The following is a 25,400-nucleotide window of genomic DNA, read 5'->3' as shown; positions in this document are numbered from 1 at the left end:
CATGTATTTTGATAACAAGGCTTTGAGGTAGGTCATCTCATGAGGTAGTACAATTTCTTAATAAGTAACGTCTTCCCTGATGGTGAATTACGTGATAGGGGCTCGTCTATTCCACATGGGCTTGGGTCTTAAATCTCTCCAGGATGGGGGTATCACGAACTAGAATGTCCCAGATGCTTACACCGTAGACTGTAATAGATGGTTTATGATGCTGCAGCGGTAATGTGGGTTGAAGTAACCCATCATTTATCCCAAGTGTGAGAGTTGAGGAAATAAAAGTAAAACCATCCACCTTACCGTTACTTTGTTACTCCATACCGCCTTATGAATGGTTTCTGGTTGTATTGTTGGTAATGTAATAAAGTCTGCATTAAGATGTCGATTTACAGGTATCATTATAAAGTTATTCATGACAGCTTCACATCTGACTACAAAACAGATGAGTACAGTTTTCTTTATTGTTTCATACATTAAGGGATGGGTGGGGTGGTTTTCAAATTGGCCACTGATGCTACTGAAAGAGGTTTTAGGAGAGTTTTCTTTTCTAGTGACGTAGTCAGGAAGCTCTTGAAGGAGACTAGTTTGTATGGTATAGCAAAGTAATATTTAGGATTTTTAACTACCTACAATCTCTTTTTGGATAATGGAGACAGTATGGTGTGGAAAGCGATCGGGAGAGAGGATGGACAGTTTTGCACGAGACTCGGACCACAGCACGACTCTGCCAAGGCCGAAGACACAATGGGTCGTACATTAGTTGGTACCGTCATGATACTATAAATAGCTTGCGGAATATCCTGACTGCCGCTCTCCAACAGTGTTGTATACGGCTGTGCAGATTAGGATCCGTCGCCCCATCTGAACTGAAATTCGTCATAATATCGTATTTTTTAGCTTGGCACATTCTGACTAATCTTCAGAAACTTAAATAAAAGTTAAGTCAACCAACCATATGAGGACCGAGTACCTGGCTGAAAATGGAACTTTCAAAGTCATTGAGTTAGTGGCGATATAACTTCAAGTTAAAAATCTGCGGGCTAAAAAAATATCTTTAGGTATGTTTAACCCTTTCGATACTCACTTATTTTGACCGCTGCCAAAATTAGGGCGGCTGAGAACCAATGTGTGAGTGCATGAGTGAATAATTAACTTAATATTACTGCGAAAAAACAATCAAAGTCACTTTTCAAAATAAGGAAATTTATGCTAACTATCTAATATGCTAAATTAGTGTAATGTTAACCTACTAGAATGATATTAAAAAATGTCAACCAATATGTAAATAATCGCAATAGCATCGTAAAATCGCTGAATATTAAAATACAGTTGAACTCAGCTTTTTAGTGAACACACGTTATATAATTCGGACAAAATTTAGGTATAGTAGGATGTTTTAAACAAAGCACGTGATTCGCCAGTAGGTGGGGATTCAACTGGATTCTTTAGATTGGCTCTTCTGTTTTAGGCTCTCTTGGAGGGTTCGCTTCTTGTTGATTTATACCTTCCAGTTGAACCTACACCGGGTACAGCAAGAACCGATGTGTCACTTAAAACTAGGCAACCTTATGGATGTCCAGGAGTGGCCCATCACTAACTGCAAATGTCGAAATATTGGGATGCAAAGGTGGATAGATCTAGTCTACTGTAGGAAATGACTGTTGGAGTTGGTGCTGCTGCCTTGCTAGCCTCAACTTAAGGGCATGCCACCTCCTGTTTACTTTGTTTGGAGAGGCTGGTACAGATTTGGCTTGTCCCCTTTCCAAGGAGTCATTACTGAGATTAATACCCAACATTCTTCCTCATGGATCTCGACAGGGGGTAGCCCCTACCCCAACCTTACCCATTCAGAATATCCTGTCATTCTGGAAGCAGCGCAAAGGCATTAAGGACTATGTGCAATTTCTAAGCTTTTTATCCTAAGAGAACAACTAATGTCAACCGATATATAAAATGGTGCAAACCACTCCATTTGATTTGGCTGAGCGTTAGTGGACATTTTTACATTGGTCTTATGGATAACCACAATGGCAACGTAAAAATCACAGAATATTAAATTCAATGGAGCTCAGGTTTTTAGTGAATAAAACGTTATATAACACGGAAAAAATGAGGTATACTAAGATGCTATTAACACTTTCACTGCCGCCTCCTAATTTTGACAACTTTCTTACACTGCCGCCCATTTTTAACGATTTTTAAATATATATAATTTTTTAACTAATTATAAGAAAACCATAGGACTTACATTTTTTTAAAGCTAAGTTCTTCCTCTCTTTCTACACAGATGCTCATGCATAAATATTTTCAAACAGAAAGTCTTGGTTGAAAACTTAAAAACATAACGTTTTTTGTAAAAAATAAAAAGTTGACCAAAAAAACATCACCATGTACTAGTCTGTAGCATAATATATTTTTTATTATTTTTTTCTGTATTTAGAATTGTCATTACTAACACTATAGCTACACATGTTTACAATTAAAATTTACTTATGCTGAAATATTTTTTTTTAGTGTGGAAAGTCTTGAATAATAAAAAATAAAAAATAAAAAATAAATAAAATAAAATAAACAATAAACTGTAAAATTCTGTAATAAACCAATTATTTACAAAACACAAGAATAAATGTTTTTATTACTAATTTGCTTATATTTGTTATTTGAGTAAAAATACAATGTCAACAAACTTACTTGCATCTCCAAGAAGTCCATCAGTAGTAAAATCGGGATCATTATCTGTGTCATCTTGGAATAAATCATCACTTTCACTGTCACTTGAACATCTGAGTAACTCTTCTAGAACTTGATTGTCTTCAATACTGTTACGATTCATTGTATTTACTCACAAAACAATCATAAACAAACGTAATAGCAAGCAAAACAATAACGACGCAGACGACGAACTACGGTAGCAGAACGACAACAAATAGCCGACGCCCGACGCGAAGCGGTAAACAAACCACTTTTTTTCCGATGTTACAGATGACTGCCAACAACATTTCATAGATTATAATACATAGAGTAAGAAACAAAAACATCGAATTAGCGAATGACTATCAATGCCGAATTTCATAGTCGTTTAAATGAGTTTTTATTACTGTAAAAGTCGGCGCCGTCAAATGACGTTGTCGGCAGTCTATAGAACTCCTTGCGCGACGTCAAATTACGTTGTCGGCAGTGAAAGTGTTTAAACGAAGCACGTGATTCTCCAGTAGGAGTTTCAACTGGAATTCTCCAGACTGGCTCCTCTAAGTCCTAGGCACGCGTGTGAAAGGGCACTGCTGCAAGTAACCTTAAGACACTAAGAATTGTTGATTTTATGCATTCAACCTTGAGGTCACAGGTATGCTCTTGCTCAACTTAACTAACACAGGAATATTTTGCTGAAAGTACACAAGTACACAGTAATACTAACACTTTACTACGCGATATTACAGATGTACTTGTTATTCCATCTTTCACACTACAGAATAGTATTGACAAATTTCTATTTCAATTTAAGTAATTAATGTTACAGCAATTTCACGTAGTTAAAGTTGTTTTTCTATACGAATCATCACCAGCCCGTGATTGACCATCAGTTCTAAAAGAACTAGTTCTTCGACCGCGGAATGAACTACTCCGACAGTCGGGTTGACCAGTTAGTTAGCTCTAACGACATTCGTGACCTAGCCCCCTTATCTTCCTACCACACCCACACCACTTTCCCTTCCAACTAGGAAGTCAATTCTGTGCCTCCCTACTTGGACGGATTATGAATTTCGCCCGGCCAGAGATAATTGTTTTAGATAGTTTACTCACGATTTCTGTCCGGTGGACGAACAGTGCGGGCATTGTCTCTGAGCCGGCCATCGGCCTAGTCTCTTAGTTGTGATATACAAGCGTTAAATATTACCTAGGAGTGGTGTCCTAACCGAGAGATTCTTGCGGACAATAAACATTTGTAGGCCGTGGGAAGGGGGGGGGGGAGATTGACGATTTGTAATCCTTCCAAAAAACGCATGAGCACCAGTTAAACACCATTGAAGTAGGAATTAGTTTTTAGGGGGGGGGGGTTTGACATTTTGTAATCCTTCCAAAAAACGCATGAGCACCAGTGAAACACAGTTGGAGTAGGAATTAGTTGTTGAGTCATATTGAGTTAAATTCTCTCGATTTAATAAAAAAGGATGGTATCAGATTGTTAAGTAAGTTTCTTTTTGTTTATAGCCGAAAATTTACAATAAGAACAAAAAAATATACGTGGTTAATTTAATGTACTGCTAAATAGAAAAGAGCTGAACCCAACATCCACATTGAATCAAACCTTCCCACCATACCAACGTCATGTGTTAAAACTTGGTTGCTTCACAGTGTTTAGGAGTGTGTCTGAAGTGCATCCAATTGGGCAGTTGGTGAGACAGTGAGGACATATTTTCATCTAGATCTTTTGTAGTTTAGGTGTCTCTGATGTCGAGATGATGTAAAACGTTCCTTTTGAGCTTCTACGTCACCGACCTGTTTTGGACGCTTACTTCATGTTCCAGAAGTCAACTCTTTGACAGTGTCAGATTTCAGACGCTGCCTTAAGCGAAAAGTGAAAAGGAGCAGAACTCAATATTCAAATTGCTAAATAATGTTGTTAATCGAAACTTCCTTCTTCCAAGTAATACCAAGATAATAGTAAGTAAACATATGGTTTTTTTTTGTTTTCTTAGGACAAGAAGCTTATAAATTGCAATTAGTCCTATAAGGAAGGACCTTAGCGCTGCTTCCGGAGTAAAAGGATATTCAGGATGAGTAAAGTTAGAGGATAGGAGCCGCTTCCTATCGAGATCCATGAGGAAGAATTAGGGCACTAATCTCAAAGTCATGACCTCCCGGAAGAAGAGGAGGCCAGCTCTGAACCAGCCTCTCCAGTCAAAGCAGGCAGGGGGTGGCACACCCTTGTTGAGGTTAGCAAGAACCTCTGATACTTAGGGAACGAACTCCACCAACTCCAACAGTCATCTCCCGCAGTAGACTAGACCTATCGAATTACCCTTACACCCCAGAATTTCGAATATCACCCCAGAGTGATGTGCCGCTCCTGGACATCCATACCTAGGTTGCCCAGATTTAAGTGACACGTCGGTTTTTGCTATGCCAAGTGGTAGGTTCAACTGGAAGGTATAAACCAGCCAGGATTGATATCTACTGGGTGTATACGGTTAAGCATCACTCATTTAAAGTAACAGTGATCCAGGGGAAATGTGTCAATAATTTATAACCATATTCTAAGTTCTCCGGCTGACATCTAACCCCTTGTGGACTGATTCCCTGAAGGGCAGATCTATTCGTCCCTCGTCATTTAATAATGTACTGACAATACGAGGAAATGCCGAAAAAGGTTTAATAACACGGTCTGTACGATATTTCCAAATTCTCTAAAAAAATGGACAGGAGAGAAATAGGTCGATAATTGTCCGAATTTCAACACTGTACAATATACGTAATCTCAAATTGGATCCGAACAGTAACTAATAGAATGGCAAGAGCATTTCAAGGAATTCCCTGACCGCTCATTGCCGCAGGTACTTCGCGCGTGCGTGCAAGCGTCAGTTAATAAGGTGTCACTCTAGCGTCCTTGCTCTGCGTGGCAGCGGTTACGTCCGGATTCTTTGCGCCAAATTATACCTTCTCCTCCGACTCGTTACATAAACGGCGCCAGATCCAATCCCGGATTAATCTTTCAATTTTGGACGCCAGTCAACCTCAAGCAGAGATTAGTCTGTCGGCCTCGAGTACTGGCAAACAGCTGTTGTAAGACGTGTCCAAGATCGGCCTCAGGCCGAGCAAGTCTCCTTGTTCAACGTCCCTCTATGAATGTTTTATCGAATATAATCCAACAAATGTGATTTATTTTTAATTTACTACTTTTGAAACATTTATTCAATCCGAACTAGTGTGCATAAATTGAAAAATGGCCAAAACTGGATCTTCCAGTTTATTACAAGTAGGTTACTAACATAATTTGAGAATACTGCAGTACGAGACATGTCATTGCAAGTCTGGGTTGTGGCAAATGGAGTAGTGGTTAATGCACTTAGGCCTGAGATATCTTGTTTAAACATCGCACAAGTACAGAAGATTAGTTCTTGCGATAACACTAGCTTGAAAGTTATTAATTGAGATCTATTTACAATATTAATAAATAATACAGCCAAATGCCAAGGCTTGCAATGATATGTCTCGTATAACAATTTTTATACACAAATACCACGCTATTTGTTCTAATTCTCAAATTCGATGCTTCTTTACTTTCAAATACTAAGGGCCGTAGTTGTGTAGTGATGTGTCTTAATACTCGCTTTTTGAAATGTTATAGTAAATAATTATGAGCTCATTCCTATTTTAAAATATTGGTGGTACGATATCGTGTCAGCAATTATATATTATGAGCTGTACGGTATCGTGTTTGCAATTTTATAACGGGACGATATCGTGTTTGCAATTTAATAATATGAACTGTACGATATCGTGTTTGCAATTTTATATTATGAGCTGTACGGTATCATGTTTCCAATCTTATAACGGGACGATATCGTGTTTGCAATTTAATAATATGGACTGTACGATACCGTGTTTGCAATTTTATATTATGAGCTGTACGGTATTATGTTTGCAATTTTATAACGGGACGATATCGTGTTTGCAATTTTATAACGGGACGATATCGTGTTTGCAATTTAATAATATGGACTGTACGATATCGTGTTACAATTGTATAATCTGGACGATACGATATCGTGTTTTCAATTTTATATTATGAGCTGTACGGTATCGTGTTTGCAATTTTATAACGGGACGATATCGCATTTGCAATTTAATAATATTGGTGGTACGATATCGTGTTACAATTTACTGTATAATCTGGACGATACGATATCGTGTTTTCAATTTTATATTATGAGCTGTACGGTATCGTGTTTGCAATTTTATAACGGAACGATATCGCGTTTGCAATTTAATAATATGAACTGTACGATATCGTGTTACAATTGTATAATCTGGACGATACGATATCGTGTTTTCAATTTTATATTATGAGCTGTACGGTATCGTGTTTGCAATTTTATAACGGGACGATATCGTGTTTACAATTGAATAATATGGGCGGTACGATATCGTGTTACAATTTTATAATCTGGACGGTACGATATCGTGTTTGCAATTTTTTAATTTGGGCGGTAATATATCGTGTTTGCAATTTTATATTATGAGCGGTACGATATCATGTTTGCAATTTTATAATCTGTGCGGCACAATATCGTATTTAAAACTTTATAATTTGGGCGGTCCCTACAATATCATGTTTGAGTCAAACCAAACCCACACACCGTAAACAACCCCTTTTCACTGGTTTTCAAAAATAACTTCACAAACTTAACCCATAATTATATAATCAGTTGTATTGCAAGGCTAGTATAACATGTCAGTCCCACCTACATGTGGCCGAGCCCTTCTCCAGTTCTCCAGCTGAGGGCCTCTCCAGTGGGCCACTCAGTGCTCGTTCTGCTGGAGTCGAGTGAGTCCCCAAATATTGACCCCATGACACAGCGCGATGTATGTCGAGAGCTACAGCACTGGCCGCTCCTGGACCCCTCCATCGTCCTGCAATCGATTATCAATGATTGAGCAACAATTAGGAATGTGCTCATGTAACATTTAACACTAGGTAAATTGTTTGTAATATTGGAAACGGCTTTACAGGTTTATTGAAGCAGGCGGACATCCCAGGATGTTCACTTCTGAATGGTTTATGCTTGCCAGTTGAACATACACTGAGTATAGCAAAACTCGATTTATCACTTAAGTATGAGCAACCCTAAGGATGACCAGGAGAGGTACATCACTAACCCCAAATGTCGAGATTCTGGGGCGCAAGGGTAATTCGATAGGTATAGTCTACCGTGGGCGATGACTGTTGGAGGGGTTTGTTCATTAATAATCAAGGGTTCTTTTCAGCCTTGACATAAGGGTGTACCACCCTCTGCCTGCTTTGACTGGAGAGGCTAGTTCAAAGCTGGCTTCCCCTTCTTCCGAGGGGACATGACTTGAAATCAGTGCCCTAAACTTTTCCTCATGAATCTCGACAGGAGGCGGCCCCTACTTCTAACCTTACCAATCTAAAATATCCTGTCACTCCGGACGCAGCGCAAAAGTCCTTATAGGACGAGGTGCAAATGTCTAAGCTTCTTGTCTTAAGAGAACAAAAAACCGTAAATGTCGAGATATTGAGGTGTAAGGGTAGATGATATGTGTAGTCCGCTGTGGGAGATGACTGTAGAGTTGGTGGGGCTGCCTAAGTGTCAAAGGTTCTTGCTAGCCTAGATATAAGGGTGTGCCATTCCCTGCCTGCTCTGACTGGAGAAGCTGGTACAGAGCTGGTGGCTTCTCCCTTTTCCAAGGAGATATTATTGAGGTTAATACCCTACATTCTTCCTCGAGGATCTTGACAGGAAGCGGCCCCCATCCAAAACCTTACCCATCCAGAATATCCTATGACTCTAACGCAAAGGCCCTTTTAGGACTGAGTGCAATAAGAGGGGTTTCAGCTTCTTATCCTAAGTGAAAGAGAACATAAAAGACTCAGGTGGACAAAATCGTGTTCATCCACTGCATGATACTTTGAGAACCTAAGTATTAGCATAATTCTTGTACTTATTCGGGCAGTCGGCCTTATATAATCAACTTATATATCAATATAAATATCTGGATAGTATGCAACGTTTAGTATGGTCAATGTGACACTTGAACCACCCTATTAAAAACTATTAAACCTGTATAGATTTTTTTCATTTAAAATTTAACAACGAACGCTAATTTATTTATAGGTTTTATTCTATTTTGAGATAGTATACATCTTGCAAGAATATTGTCTGGTCAGTCAAGAATCATTGATTACCGCAATTCGTCGATAGTTTCAAATGGGGTCCTTCGACCTTTACAGACCACACTATTGTGGTAACGATAGAAACACCAAGGATAACGATGCAGGCCCGGACACCCCGGAGCGCGTGAAGACGGTGGCAGCAGCAGGTCCGAAAGGTCATTCCTCTGGTCGTCCCTACCTTGACCCCTGCCCGCACCCTGCCTTGGGCCGTATGGAATACGTGTCAGGGCCTAGCAGTGCATACACGGTCCAGGGAGGGTGGATAGGGTTTTAACTGCGTCATCTGAAAAGGATATAAGTTGCAAATGTGGAAATAATTTTCCTTCTCTAGCATCAGACGAAACTATGCTTCCGATATGTGTAACACTTGTTACCGTATATATTACTCTTCGGACTGAAGGTGTCAACAACAAATCAAAAGTGATCTCTGAGTCACCAGCGTTTGTCAGTCTCACCACACCGAAGGTGTTAATAAATGAATGAGAGTTATGGATGTATGGGAGTGACAGATAACGAGTGTAATATATGGATAAGGTGTGGTCTAGCAACTACTGTTGTTATCCTTCTCCAAGCAAGTGTGATTTATTTCAGTTCGTTCACGACCGATAGGCATCAATGAAGGCGTATTTTCACTTCTATTGAATGTTTTGGCTGAGCGTTAGCGAAGCCTATCTGTCTTGGGGCTGGAAAAATGTTATTACTGTTAAATCTGTCTGTTCACATCATATCTAAAAAAAAACTGATTTTTAGTCTTGAAATTTAGCATGAAGCTTCATTTCTGTATACGGAGCACTAAGTTCTATAAAAGTGCATGCCACTTCAACGGATTGGGCTCAATATAAGCAAATATTTTTACGGTTTTCTCGTGGGCATCCATGATGAAAACGAGAAAATCCCAGAATAAATAAATTTATTAACAAGCTGTGTACAGTTATATGAGATTTTAAAACGTTGCATAGTAACAAAATGTTATTCTTTAATAAAGTCAGGAGAACAAAATAATAAAGAGTGGAAAAGCAATCTTAAAAGTTGGAGATTTGGTTTCAGCGCACGAAAGATAATAGTACCCTTCCCACCTCATCACAACTTTTATTATTTAAACACTGCTGTGGTACCTTACTCAATGAAAAAAATTGTTAATGAATCCTGATGCACGGCATCATGAGAAATATTACACCTGTGATTTCAAGTTTTGCATGAAACTTCATTTCTACATAAATAAGAATGGGATCTATGATGGTATCTCCAACTGTTGAATTTGATTGAGCATCATTGAAGTAAAGCATTCAGTAAGCTGACACTTTCTCTCTTTTGTGTACCGTTGGGATTTAAAACTTTCCTTTCTGTACTATGTCTGACTATGTACATATTTTCTAGAATAACATTAAACGACATTTCACAAATCTCGGGTTATGTGTAAAAACGTACTTGATTTTGTAAATACAACAAACCACGTACCAGTATGACTTAACAAACTAAAATAATAATAGATTAAATCATTAACATTGAAGAATTACAAATTTACCTTTACATAGTTTCGAGATCAGACATAAAGTTACCAATTGCAATTTTTTTTAGAACAATTGAACAATTAACGCATTGAGCAACAGTTAAACGATTCAGTTTGTAAATTTGTTGCCATAAACTGACTTTTTATGTATTACAAATACGCAATAATAAACAGCTATTTAATTGCCAGTGTTGCCAATACAGAAAACTGAATTGGACACCCTTATAATTTTATTTTTATTTAGAATTGGAGTATAAGAGCCCTTTTGAGGCAATAAACAAGTGTCATTGTAAAGTACACTATATTTTCTGTTTTAGTTCAAAATTTCAAGATTCATTTCAAGTTATGTGTATCAGGAACAAAAAGCCTCAGGAGTAACAAGCCCAAATATATTCGTGCACAAGGTGACCAGACGAAAATTCCTAAAAGGAGGACTTTTGGGGTGAAAAAGGATAACATTAAAACGAAAGGAGGACATTATTAAATATTCTTATAAACCTTACTGAAACATTTATTGGTACATTATTAAAAACACATTATAAATTATAGTAGTTAAGCTACTGTATTCATTGTAATGCAAATAAAAACAACTGACATTGGATCTGTTTTTACATATAATTCGAAAAATAAAAGGAATTTATGTTATTAAAGAGTATATTTATACATAAGTATTATTTGAGGCTTTTGTTTTGTATGTGGCATAAGATTGAATTAATTATTGTTAAAATGTTTCTCTTTAAAAATTGTACCTGATTTGAACTCAAAGTTTATGTGATATAACTGGAATTAATTCAATGCATTGATTAGGCTATAATAACACACATATAAGAAATTATCACCATTACATAAAAATATATAACGTATTATAACAAAATTAGTCTATAATTCATAATATACCGGGTGAGTTTTTTTATTGTGATCCAATAGCTAACTTTTTAATTACACGACTTAGCACCACACTTTAAATTTGGAACTTGCTCAATTTTAAGTTTCACTCAGGGATAAAATTTCAAATGTTTTGAAGATGGCCACCATTTTCCAATATGGCAGCCAACTTTAAAATCTTTTATGGAACACCCTGTATTTTATGTTGTTTTAAGATTCTACTCTACAAAATAAGACATTTTTGCTTTTGAGAGTTTTTCAATATCTCTAATGGTTCAGGAGCTACGTGAACTGTAAGTTTTCATCATCAGTGGTTCATCATCATCATCAGCTTCCAGCCCACGTAGCTCCTGAACCATTAGAGATATTGAAAAACTCTCAAAAGCAAAAATGTCTTATTTTGTAGAGTAGAATCTAAAAACAACATAAAATATAGGATGTTCCATAAAAGATTTTAAAGTTGGCCGCCATATTGGAAAATGGCGGCCTTCTTAAAAAAAATTGAAAGTGTATTCCTGAGTGAAACTTAAAATTGAGCAAGTTCCAAATTTAAAGTGTGGCGCTAAGTTGTGTAATTAAAAAGTTAGCTATTGGATCACTTTAAAAAACTCACCCGGTATAAATAGAGAATCAAAGGGGTAGTAGCGCCAGTGCAGCTGAGCGGATAGAAGTAACAGTGAGTCAGTGACACTATAGACAACACTCAACATACAACTGGATCTAACAGCAGTTCACATGCCATGGCATTAAAGGTGGGCTGCAATAATATTTCATGGCCTATCGAAAATCTTTTTAATGTGATGCTACTATTTTCGAAGATTTAAGCGTTTGCCAAAAAGCCGGACATTCCACATAATTTTCAAAAGCCAGCAGGACGTGTCCTCCTACAGTCGGACGACTGGTTACCCTTTTCGCGCACCGTTCTTGTACAAGCCCAAAAGTGAAATCTATAAAGGTGTAGGATAGACATTGACGCTAACTACGCCGTGCCGTATAATCTACACAGCCTTCAGCAACTCTCCTGTACTGTACTTTTTACCGCGGTATCTGCCAGAATCACGCCGTTTGCCGGTCGACTGACTCCGGAGCGGCTCTGCGTGACGTCATGGTCAGTCGCCTCCCTCACTCCTTCTGATAATGGCTCCGGTTAAGATCAAACTTAGGGCATTACATCACAGAGAGTATACAGCCTACAGACCAAATATCTCTGCGGTGCTGTTAAAATATTGTGTTACATCTCATGTGCAATGTGAATGAACTGATACCAATGTGTGTGTGTGTGTGTGTGTGTGTGTGTGTGTGTGTGTGTGTGTGTGTGTGTGTGTGTGTGTGTGTGTGTGTGTGTGTGTGTGTGTGTGTGTGTGTGTGTGTGTGTGTATACCGATATTTCCAGAGCTTGACCTTACGAAACGTGCAAACAAATGTAACTCTTGGAGCAATTGGAAAAAAAACGAATAAATACTACTAAATGTAAATAATGAAATACTTTTCCAAATTATTTATTTTTTGGACAAGGCCTTTAGAAACCAAAGATTTCATCATCAGACAACTCCACAAATAAATATTTACATTATTTGTATTACAATTAAAATACCATATGGTGTATTTTCTCTGGAATCTCCCGAAACATTTCACATTTCTGAAACATCCACTCGGTTAAAAAAAACACAAATTTTATGGAAATATAAACATTTTGGAAATATTTCAGCCAGTATGAAAAATTAAATATGACTACAGTATAAGTTTTGAATAAATTGAGAATGGAGAAGACTGGAATTTTCAATAGGACCTTCTTCATTGTTTATGAGTGTTTCTTTATTTTTATTTATGTGTAGTGTTTTCCAAACATTTACGTTCATTGGTTTTGTTACTTCTTTAATTAATTTTAGATTTTTAATTTATGTTCTTTGTCCTGATTCGATGTATTGCTTGGCTACAGCAGATTTTACAACTCTTCCATATTTTTTTGTGCGATAAATGCTCTTTAAATCGTGTTTTTATTGTTCTTTTTGTTTGTACAATATACATTTTGTCAGTCATTGCATCCAATTTCACAAATTCCCGATATATTATCATTTGAAATTTTGTTTTTAGGGTTTCCTAAAATTTGGGATAGTTTATTGCTTGTTCTGTGAGTGACAGTTTTATTTGTGTGTGTGTTTTTTTTTTTTTTTTTTTAATTTTGCATATTTGGTTCGAGAAAGTGCTGTATATTGTGCAAATAAATTCTTGTTTTGTGTCTTGAGGTGGCCTTAATGTTGTCTTATCTTTTCTAACCTTTCTTTTCAATGCTATTTGTAACATATTGTCAATAAGTTGTGTAGTGTAACCATTGAACATTGCAATATTTTTTTATGTAATTTAGTTCTTTATCGTAGTTTTCTGTTGAAAGTGGTGTATTTAAAGTCTGTAAAACACTGAATTAAACGTTGCTCTTTTTTGTGCACGCGGATGGTTAGATTCATTGATGCTAAATCTATCTGTTTCAAAGTGTATACAACAAAATATTTCACTCCTTCCGAATTATTCAAAGCTGTTGAACAACATCGTACACAATTTAAATCAGTAAAGTTTCAACTTACATGCACGAAGAATTAACCAGCTTGTATGTACGCCAAACCTGTCTCCGAAATGTGATGTTTTACTAATACCAGTGTATAAAGAGATGAACAAAGAATAGTATGTGTTTCGACGAAATCAAATCGTTTTGATGAAATATTTAGTTACATATTCTATTTTACCTGTAAAAACCATACTATACATATAAGGAACTCATAAATAAATTATGATTCATATTCATTTTAGTGTAAAATACCACCATGCCGGTGTAAACAGATAATATTTAAGATATTAAACTTCTTATTGTAGCTCAATAAAACTTAATACTTATGGTATGGTGAGACTTATGAAATGAATGAATGAAGAAAAATGCCTTTATTAAAGATGCGGAGTTAGGGCTATCAAGCCCTCTCTACCACTCAACCTCATATTGTATACAGTAAATATACAATAGTTTATACAATTGTGGTAAATTATTAACGTATTCTTTAAATAGAATAAACAAAAATGCTTAACCTATACAAAATTAAATTATTTTAAAGTAAAAAATCTATATACTTAAATGAATACTTTAAATACAAAAGAAAACTTTATTCAAAGCTTATGGTAGGTGAATTGTAATATTAAGTATACACACTGGCTAATACCGTCACTAAACAAACCAGAGAGTGTTGACCAGTTCGCTCGCCGCAGCAGGCGTCAGGATGGAAAGTCTGTTAAATATGTAATTGTAATTACCAGACGATTCGAAGTGCCAGTCTCCATCCACTGGTCTTAGGATCATCTCAGTTGCTGTGCTGGAGATTTCATCAGCAAGGCCATCTCTTGTCGATCTGCTGATTTATAGTGGAGACAATGAATCAAACTTCCCACATCGTTCCGGATTATAAAGTCTGGAAAGTGGTTTTGAAAAAGTTTGATGTGTTCAAAAATCTTAGAATATTAGATCATTTTTACTATTTTAGGACCGTTAAGAGTAAAGAGGATTACCAGAAATTCATAAAAAATAAGTTTTATCCGTCTTCAAATTATTTCTTTGATTTTTCATAACAAATAATAAGTTTTGTTTACAGTTTTACCGATTTATGGAAAAACTCTCTGGTCCAATTGTGAACCTCAACAAAACATCGTGTCTGGTAATTTATTACACTTTTTATAAAATCTCAAACAGACCGAATGAAGTAATTTGATCAATATTCATAAAAATGTTGCTCTACCTGCATTCAAGAAATCCGGAATTTCCTGGACATTTGATATCGTTTAGTGTTACAATAAATCAGTAACACTACGTTTCGAGATTGGCAATCTGATCTCTTCCTCAGGTGGATAACTAACCTAACTCATAACCACAATCTAGTTTAAGATAAACTAATGAACCAGAGCGTTGTGACTCGCATGACTGAGGAATCACAACAAACAGGTTGTGTGTCAACTCTATATATGCATCTTTGAAACACATATTCGATTAAACAAACACACACATGTTTATTATTAAAATCGAACTAAAGAATATAAGTCACATTAGGTCTGCACTTAACGACCAACCACTGAGAACTGACCAGACCGCTAAATACCGCTCTTTAAAAAAGTTGAGTCCAATACTTAACACTGCTAACAGCACAAACATATTCTGTTTTAGCCCTTGCCAAAATAATAATATTGAAAATATATTTCATCGGGGTTCACTTTATTTAAATTTTTATTTACGAGTCGATGTAAAAAAATTTCTTTATCCTGTAATAAAATATGTGTGATACAAAGTATTGTTTAGGGAAAAAACTGTATTTTGGATTTTTTTCAAGCTATTCTAGTAGTAAAAACGATTTCCAAAATTTTATGTACTTGTACACGAATTTTTGCGTGTGTTTTTACATAAGTTAATTTGTATATCTGTCAAAAGGAGCATACATTTCAAAAACATTTTGCATCTAAATATAAGCAGACTTCACTTTACTTTTTTTAAATATCTTATTTTAAACACTTGTTTCAACTCAAAGACAATGTTTTTCATAATGTTTCTCAAAAACACCTACAGACTGTATTGCCAGCAAAGTTTAACAAAATTATACAAAACTTTTTAAAAAGTTTCGTTTAAAGCTGTAAAAGAGTAAATTTAATGTATTTAAATACACGATTCTGGTCCATTACTTAAAGTAAATGTAAAGATGTTACGTTATATGTTAGCTTTGTTACCAATTGTTGATGTACGAATTTGATATAACAATTTACCTCATTATATTTAATTGTAAAATAACGAAGAAAATGTTTTCATGTAAAAGGGATAAATTCCCGGTATCAACCTTAATATCTAAACTATAAATAACTTTTGGTGTCATCACTAATTTTAAGTCAATTAGTAACACGGATGTCTGTATGTTGCAGAGGGTTACTAACAGAATGACGGGCTGGCTGAGGGCCGATGGAGGACCCACACTGTATAACTACCCCAACCGGACCCCGGTCACAGGGGATATACAAGCTATCATCGTTTACCTCATCTTCGCCACTCTCTTCATCGCTTTCCTGCTCATCTTCCCTGGCATCAGGAAGGAGGTCAGTATCGCAATTTTTAGAAGTTCTGTTTGTCATTTTAAGCTATAATATTTGCCTATCACACTGTGATTTGTATTATTTCATAAACATCATTCTTCACTTAGATTCTTTTACGGAGAATGAGAATGCCTTTTCACCTAGATTACACTTTTTTGTAGTCTAGGTGTCCTTGATGTCGAACGATGTAAAGAGTCTGATGTCGCCGACTTTTTTGGATCTCTTAAGACGAACATGACTCCAGATTCCAGGAGTGAAGTCTGTGACGGCGTCAGATTTCAGATGTTGCACTAAGAGGAAGTGGTCTTTGGGGCTAAATGTAATATCAACATGATTCTATTCTCAACGAATGTACAACATGCCCTGTAGAAGATACACCGGAACAGATTTTGTCACTTATATTAGGGAAATCTACGAATCTCCTGGAGTGGCACATCAATAATTTACACAGATTTTGGGGTAAAGGAACAACTAAATCGATAAGTGTGGGGGATTAATAATGGCTAGAATAGGAGATGCTTCCTTAGTGATAAGTGATGAAGACTTTAGGAATACTAAAAGTTAATTTTTAGTCGTCCTAATCCTTCTGTCGTCATGGCCAGTTACTGTCTATCTCATAGTAATTTAAAATTGGGATCTGGCCCTAATCCCATCTTAACCCATCCTGAAGATTCTGTTAATCCGGAAACCACAGAGAAAACGTTTTAGGTTGAAGTTTCGTAGAGCTTTCCTCATGCCTCTATCTAAAGACAAAAATACTATAGTTGCAAATAATTTTTGTAGTATGCAAGTTGGTATCATCGTTTTATGTATACTATTATACCGGATGTATTATCCCCCATTAATTTTTTTTATGAATAGAGATGGAGTGATTTAGTTAGGAAGATGTTTGCATGAGTTTTTTAACGTATGAAAATTTTTGGCTCCGCCTCAGATGGAGTATTTTGGGGTTAAATCAATAATTTTAAACAAGAACCCGTAGCAAGTGACACCTCTTACATTTAAAGTTATTGTAAGGCAGATACAACATTCACTCACCAGTTATTTTGAAAGCTTACGACACGAAATCATAAAACAAGTAACAATAACCAATAAACTTCAACAATCATGATTAACATAGCATTTATTAGAATTTGTATTGTCTGACCAAAGCCCATTAGGAATTCCCAGGAATCCAATCGCTGGGTTGCCATGTCATCTCTTATTATTTACCAGTTAGGAAGTGAGACACATTCATTCCAATTTTACTAAGTAACTGGTCAACCAGTTTCATTAATTAAACTATTATTATCAATTTACTTACATTTGTAAACTTGAAAGGAAAGAGTAAGCTTGATAGTAGCACAACTTCTTATTTAATTTTTTCTGGAATTGCTGTTGAGCACAGAGTTTATCCACGTAATAATATTATAAGTTTTAGGACAATAATATACTTTTAACTGTATGTTTCACAAAATATTTTGTACGCAGTACTTAGTTACGCGTTTCTTGAACCTATAACCCCAAAACAAGTTTTGTGCAAATACGCATGTAAATAGCTGAAAACCCCATTTCCCGCCATTTAGCGACCGCCATCTTGGAATGGCGATAGATAGCAACTTCAGGTTTGCCATTATAGCTGCAATAGGAATCACAAAAGAATATTTAATTAAATTTTATGAACGTAATATTTCAATTTCTTTTTTCCGACCCCACATGTTCACAATAAATTGACTTACAGAGCTCCCTGATTGTATTAATGTTCCTTTTAACTAACTTAAGTCGTTAAACGTGGTTATTATAAAAGAATTGCAGTCCACAAGTTTTTAAATGTTCTGAGATAACGTATTTACTACTGAAAGCAATATAAAAGTGTGTATATTGCACGAAAACTGATCTTCAATTTTATTTTATTTAGTAAATTAACGCATACTTGTAAATATGACCTTGAAACATGAAAACCTGCCGATGGAAAGGTGAAGGACTGTCTGTCTGTCCGTCCGTAAAACCTTCCATTAACTTCCCACCAGAGGTGAAGTCGCATTATAAACAGCTTCCAACACAATACCTCAGCGAATTTAAATTAACACCAATCATTCGACACGATTGCATTCATAGTCTTTCTAATTGTTTGATACTCCGAGAAAATTAAATTATTTAACAGGTTGATGGGCCAGATAGTCAAACATTATAGAGAGAAAAGACTGTATCTTGCAACCAAATGACCCAAAATAAAAAGTCCGTTAGAAATTCATAATTTACAATCGTTACTTAGAAAAATACTGTAAATGAACATTTTAAGTGTAGGGGAGAGTAAAAAATTAAAATTCATAGAAAATACAAAATTATCATCTAAAAATGTAATGCTCAATTGGTAGAAAACTGTTAAACCAACACTTAAAATCCGTTGTACAAATTAAAGAAGCTATTAGTGTTTAAAATTGTAATTGTTTCAAGACATAGGCTGAAGTTCAGCACCAACATTGTGCATACTTCTATGCAGATAGCTCACCAACTGTTGTAAATTAATTTTCACTAAAATTCATAAATTATAGTTGAGAGATACGTTTAAAACGCAATTCCAGTAGTTCCGAAAAACTACAGTTTGTATTAAAACCGTGCGAAAGTAAAACTAAATTGTAATAAAGTCGGAATATACGGAACTATTACTCATCATTGTTTTTATTAAAGAATCTCATATGAACAACATATTTTGTTTTCTAATAAAGTTATGCATTTACTATGGCATACCTATAAAATAACAAAAACATAAATAATAAAAAACATTTTCAAGTTCAAAATTGACAACATTTTCCATATGCTTCTTAAATGTGCCTATTTTTGGGAAGAGCTATTGAAAATTTAATTTAATCGATGAAAACTATCTTTGAAATTACTAAGTGTTCCTAAAGTGGTTACCTCAGGTATGTTTAAAAAACAATAAAATTACAGTTTTACGACAATTTTGAGTATAAATAAGAAAAAGAGTTTAAAAAAATAAAATATTACTAGTGGCTAATCAGATCTTTAAGCCATTAGTGTTCTGAATATTAGAATTTGGACGTATATTCTTTTAGAACTAAGTTATGTTCTGGTTAGAACATAGTTATGTTGTGGTTAGAACATAGCTATGTTCTGGTTAGGACATAATTGCATTCTAGTTAGAACATATTTATATCCTAGTTTGAAAATAGTTTTATTCTTCTTATAACTAAGTTATGCGTTAGTTCGAACAGTTATACTCTAATTATAAAATAGTTACATTCTAGTTGCAATATATCTATATTCTTCTTAGAACTAAGTTAGGCTCTAGTTATAACATAACTATATTATAGTTAGGACATAATTACATTCTAGGTAGAACATAGTTGGAGTAAAGTTTGAAAACATTTACATTTGTCTTACAACTAAGTTATGCGTTAGTTAGAACATACTCTAATTAGAAAATAGTTACGTTCTAGTTGCAACATAGTTACATGTTTCTTAGAACTAAGTTAGGTTCTAGTTATAACATAAATATATTATAGTTAGGACATAATTACATTCTAGGTAGAACATAGTTGGAGTATAGTTTGAAAACATTTACATTTATCTTACAACTAAGTTATGCGTTAGTTAGAACATACTCTAATTATACTCTAATTAGAAAATAGTTACGTTCTAGTTGCAACATAGTTACATGTTTCTTAGAACTAAGTTAGGTTCTAGTTATAACATAACTATATTATAGTTAGGACATAATTACATTCTAGGTAGAACATAGTTGGAGTATAGTTTGAAAACATTTACATTTGTCTTACAACTAAGTTATGCGTTAGTTAGAACATACTCTAATTATACTCTAATTAGAAAATAGTTACGTTCTAGTTGCAACATAGTTATATTTTTCTTAGAAAAAGTTAGGTTCTAGTTAGAACAGGTAGCTTTCTAAAGGTCTTACAATGAAGAATACAAGGTAGAAATAATAAACAAGCGAGAAGCCACTGATGACTGTTTTGTCATCTTTTTTAAAATGACAGACTATAGCAATACACATTGTCCTCAGGGCAGTTTATTTCTCTTTGTCTTTGACATTTTCGAGTTTAGTGGAAACAGAATGAACAATTCCAAACGTAGTTGAGAAGGATAGAGTTACTTTATTGGTACTTACTAACACGAGTATTGGTACTTACTAACACGAGTATTGGTACTTACACCTTCGAGGAAAATATGGCTTCGTTTAGAAAACCACAGAGAATTGTACTGCAATAGTGAAATGACATAGAAGGGCAACTTAATACTTTTTAGACACACATTGTAGGATGAGTACCAGGAGATCAGACCGAAGCAGCATTAGCTGTTGATTGGTACATCGTAACACATACGGTATGGATTGTCGTGCATATAAGGGTGTTACTATAAGGTACTACCCAATAAGGAAAAGTAGTGAAATAATATCTGGTACATCGATAGACCATTACTCATAACAATTGACATGTGAGTGTAATATTAAAGTGAATGTTTTATTCTTTCGCCTGTAAGACTAAAATTAGTATAACAATTACATTTTTATGAAATAATCTAAAGTGAAATAAAGTGTGCTAAAAAGGATATTTATTGTTGGTAATTGTAACACAAAGTACTGTAATGGGAAACGTTAGTCATATTCTCTTTTTCCAAGAATTAATTAACTCGTTCAACTCGTTCTGGGTAAACGCATTTTATTTGATAGCAGATAGATATGGGAAACGTTAGTCATATTCTCTTTTTCCAAGAATTAATTTTGCTTCACAATTTTAAACATTTTGACAGTGTTTGGTTGATTTAAATAAATGTAATGTATATCTTGACTTATTCAATATTATATTAGAAACTGACAGTCGAGAAAGTAGTTTAATTTATACAAAAATATTATGAAAAATGAAATACATTGAATATAGCTATTGAATGCATATAATTAAAATTACATTGTAGTATTATTTACTTTTTGTAATGTTTGAATACATTTTAAAGAAGATAAATTATATTTGAGCTGTTCAAAACTGAGGTTTTTGAAAATTACTGAACTTGCACTCAAGGTGTTCAGTGCATTTTGGAATGATCCTTTCCTTAACTACAATATTATTTGCAACTAATGTAAAAATACAGCCAATCATTATCCTACTGTGGAAATGTTAGTGTTGTTTACTTTCTTGTTCGCTGTCTAATGCATTGATCTCTTTACAGTTTAAATATAATGAAAATCGCCCACAAAATATTTGTATTATCGTCGAATAGTTTTGTTTCGCTATTCAAAGTTAGTACATATGTTAAATATTTATTAACATATGTATTTCGAATACAATTTCATATTTAGTTTGAAATATTGTTTATTATTGTGGCTAGTGTGTTATAAAAAATATGAACTAATGTAACCAAACGCCTCATTAATTCCCACATTTGCGTTTGTTTCAGAGGTTCACAACTTTCGTCACGGTCACTCTCAGCCTGTTCGTGGGAAATGCCATTATGGGTGAGTTTAGAAAATAATACTAAAGCATAGCACATAAGAAAGCAAAAATTTTCAATAGTTGTTTCTTTTAGAATACATACAATAGAAAACATACTCGAGGAAACAATATACAGGGTGTCCAAAAAGTCCCGGGTCGGTTGAATATTTTTAAAAATATTTAAAATAGAGCTACAAAACCTTACACAAAGTTACTGGACGTAAAAATCTATTTTATCACATATTCAGTGATCCGCTACTTCTTCAGGGGGGCGGCCCGCCAGGAGTCAGAAGAAAATCTTAAATGTAAGCATAAGTTGATATGCATATCAAATAAAAGGTCTTTATTAGTAGAGTACAGAGCCGCAAACCCGACCTCAAACGGATAACCGAGTCAAAAATGACAGCCGTTCAAAGATGGCTTGAGTTTGCAACTTAGGTTAATGTAAAAAATAAACTGATGAGCTTTTTGATTTTAACTTTACTAACCCAAAACTGTTTACAATTAATTGTTGTTGTAGAATAATAAGTTTCGTTATTTCTGAGAGGAATCGGAGTTTTGGGTTAGTAAAGTTAAAATCAAAAAGCTCATCAGTTTATTTTTTACATTAACCTAAGTTGCAAACTCAAGCCATCTTTGAATGGCTGTCATTTTTGACTCGGTTATCCGTTTGAGGTCGGGTTTCCAGCTCTGTACTCTACTAATGAAGACCTTTTATTTGATATGCATATCAACCTATGCTTACGTTTAAGATTTTCTTCTGACTCCTGGCGGGCCGCCCCCCTGAAGAAGTAGCGGATCACTGAATATGTGATAAAATAGATTTTTACGTCCAGTAACTTTGTGTAAGGTTTTGTAGCTCTATTTTAAATATTTTGAAAAATATTTAACTGACCCGGTACTTTTTGGACACCCTGTATATCACTTCATTAACCAGCTTGACCTCTGTGCTTAGTTAGGCAGTATACAATTTTATATAATAGTGAATTATTCATTTATTCAATTTAGGTGGGAACGTCATAAGATGATAGAATACTGTTGTTATATATGTGCAAGACTTCCACACTCGAATGAAGAAATCCACAAACAAAGTTTTTATTCGCTATCGCCCATTACACAAATTATCTTCTGCAACTCGTTCTGGGTAAACGCATTTTATTTGATAGCTGCCCATTAATAACTTTTTTGTAATCACCCGTACTTTTGGTATCGTCTACCATCTGACAATCTGGGACTTTATGGTGCCAGAGGTGATCGGATTCGTTCTTAACTTTCAGATCGTTCTCAATTTGTTGAAATTGCTAATAAGACCGACAAGGGTAAATCTAGCCTTTTACCTGTCACGGTAGGTGTTCCCCAAGGTTCTAGACTTGGCCCTCTTTTATTTATTGTTTGTTAAACGACCTGAACAAATCCATCAAGAGCCACTTAGTTCAATCATACGCTAAAGACACTGTTGTTGTTATTCAACATCGTTGCAACTGTAGATAGTTTCTTTAACTTTAAAAACTATCAGCTGAAAGTTTTCAGTAAGTAATTTATTTTTAAACACCCAAAAAAACTTTAATTTATTCAAATTCAATGGTAATATGAGCGGGGTGGCTTGATAATGCTCTTGGTCAGGAATCCATACCGCTAGATTGTTTATGACTTTATATGGACTCTAATTTGGAATGGTCTATACATATTATTATGTTATGTAGGATTCCTTGAATTATTTGTCTAAACGTTTTAGTTTTATTCTTAGGCTGGTTTATTTTGGATATTTTGTTCCTGAAAGTGGCGCACGGACTGATCTTTTGGAGTACATTCTCATTTAACTCAGTTTGGAAAACATTTTAAACTGCAAAAGTGATGTTAGAGTGATGTGTGATCCGGGTAGTCATGATAGTTGTCAGGAAGTAATGACCAATGGAAACCTTTTGAATTTACTCTTTCCCTACCCGTAATCACCCATTCTTATATTGAACCAGAAACAGAGATACACTTATTTCGCCCAAAAATATTCAACGCTTTGCCTCAAACGTGACGTCAGAAATGGAACGCCCATTAAGGGCATGTAGGTTTACTCGTAACGCGTTGCTAGGAAAAATTTGGCAGAGAGTGGATTTGGCTATTTCGAGTAATACATCTACACGTTAAGACAGATCACCGTTTATGCTGAAGCTTTTGATCATCATACGTGGTGATTTGTTAAATATTGCTACATGCTAAATTGTTCCAAACGCCTTCTTGAATAACCAAACGTATTATTAGCGACTAGGCACTTACGCTTGTGTCATTTCCGCCAATGAGATAGTTATCCTTCTGGTGATGTGGAAGGATTCCTTCACGGATTCTCCGCCAGACGTCGTCGTGGTCACGTGATCACGACAGTAGCCGGTGGCGCAATCTAATGGCGATCGCAAAATCAAACGTCCCTTGATGACCGTCACAAAAGAAGGCTTCTGATTGCTTGCGTCACGCCATTGTGGATCTTAGTGATTACCGATTGTGCGGACACAATGGTCGACACTCGCTTGCCTCAGACCAACTACCACCTTAATTAAGCTGCTTGATGTCGTAGTAATTGCACGTCTGACTGCTGGTGTTCACAAAAGTCGGAAATGTTAGTTGCACACTTGGGAACTGCTGTTCATATTCTGCCGTGGATATTGTTTGAAAAGATAATATAGAGGGATGTACTCACATGTTCATGAGTAGATCCGATATTTGTAGGATACTGTAGATGAAATTATGTATTATCGAGGGGTAATATTTACCCTTTACCTCAATTTGTAAATATATTTCTTTAATACAGTGAATGAGAAAGCTCCAGTTATTTTACTTAATCAATCAGTGACTATTGTAGTCAATTTTCTTCAACAGGACAGTTCATACCTAAGACAAAAGCCTTTGACGTGGCAAATTGAATATTACCTAGCTGTAAATAAACAAAGCCTCGAAGCCTTGTTGTTCAGATTCTTACCAATTCTTACAAAGATCCATTTAGCTGCCTTTTGTTATCTGAAATCTGATTTATGATCATTGCCTAATAACAACTCAGTGACGTAACTAGAAAGGGGTTGAAGGGGATAGAACTCTCTCCCTCAAAAGCCATTTAAATTTTTTCAAATGTGTATATGACAGTAATTAAACTTTTTCGAAATTTATTTACTTTGAATTACTTATAATTTAGATTTATTCCGATTTAATTTCACAACCTCGATTTAACGTGCCCTTCAATCAGACTTATCCCCCTCCAAGACCAAGCTCTAGTTACGCCACTGTAACATCTCAATAATTATCATACTTAACCTTCATTAAAAATTCGTTTTATTAGTCCTGATGCTTTCCTAAAAGTCTCTAAACGTTGAAGAGCCAACATTTCGTATCTCCCTTATGAAAACACCAATCAATAACGTAGCCAAGAAAAAGGTTGGGGGGCGGTCAAGACAATTAATTGATATTTTCCCAAAGTGGACAGAAAGTAAGGCCCCTTTCGTTCCTTAAAAAGTTCTTGACCCGTATCTATGTTGATAACTATCTGTCAGCAGTA

At 35.2% G+C, this 25,400-nt stretch overlaps 1 protein-coding gene across 1 annotated transcript in view; it reads left to right on the top strand.

The window, feature by feature from the left end:
* LOC124366315 (dual oxidase maturation factor 2) overlaps positions 1-25,400 on the top strand; it is a 140,768-nt gene that overhangs the window by 63,841 nt on the left and 51,527 nt on the right. Inside the window, exons 2-3 of the mRNA XM_046822763.1 lie at positions 16,248-16,418; positions 21,828-21,885. Coding sequence (XP_046678719.1) covers positions 16,263-16,418; positions 21,828-21,885 — 214 coding nt within the window. The 5' untranslated portion in view covers positions 16,248-16,262. The remainder of the gene's footprint in view (positions 1-16,247; positions 16,419-21,827; positions 21,886-25,400) is intronic.

Source organism: Homalodisca vitripennis, chromosome 7, assembly GCF_021130785.1.
Source record: "Homalodisca vitripennis isolate AUS2020 chromosome 7, UT_GWSS_2.1, whole genome shotgun sequence".
NCBI lineage: Eukaryota > Metazoa > Arthropoda > Insecta > Hemiptera > Cicadellidae > Homalodisca > Homalodisca vitripennis.
This window is presented reverse-complemented; position numbering and strand designations above follow the sequence as displayed.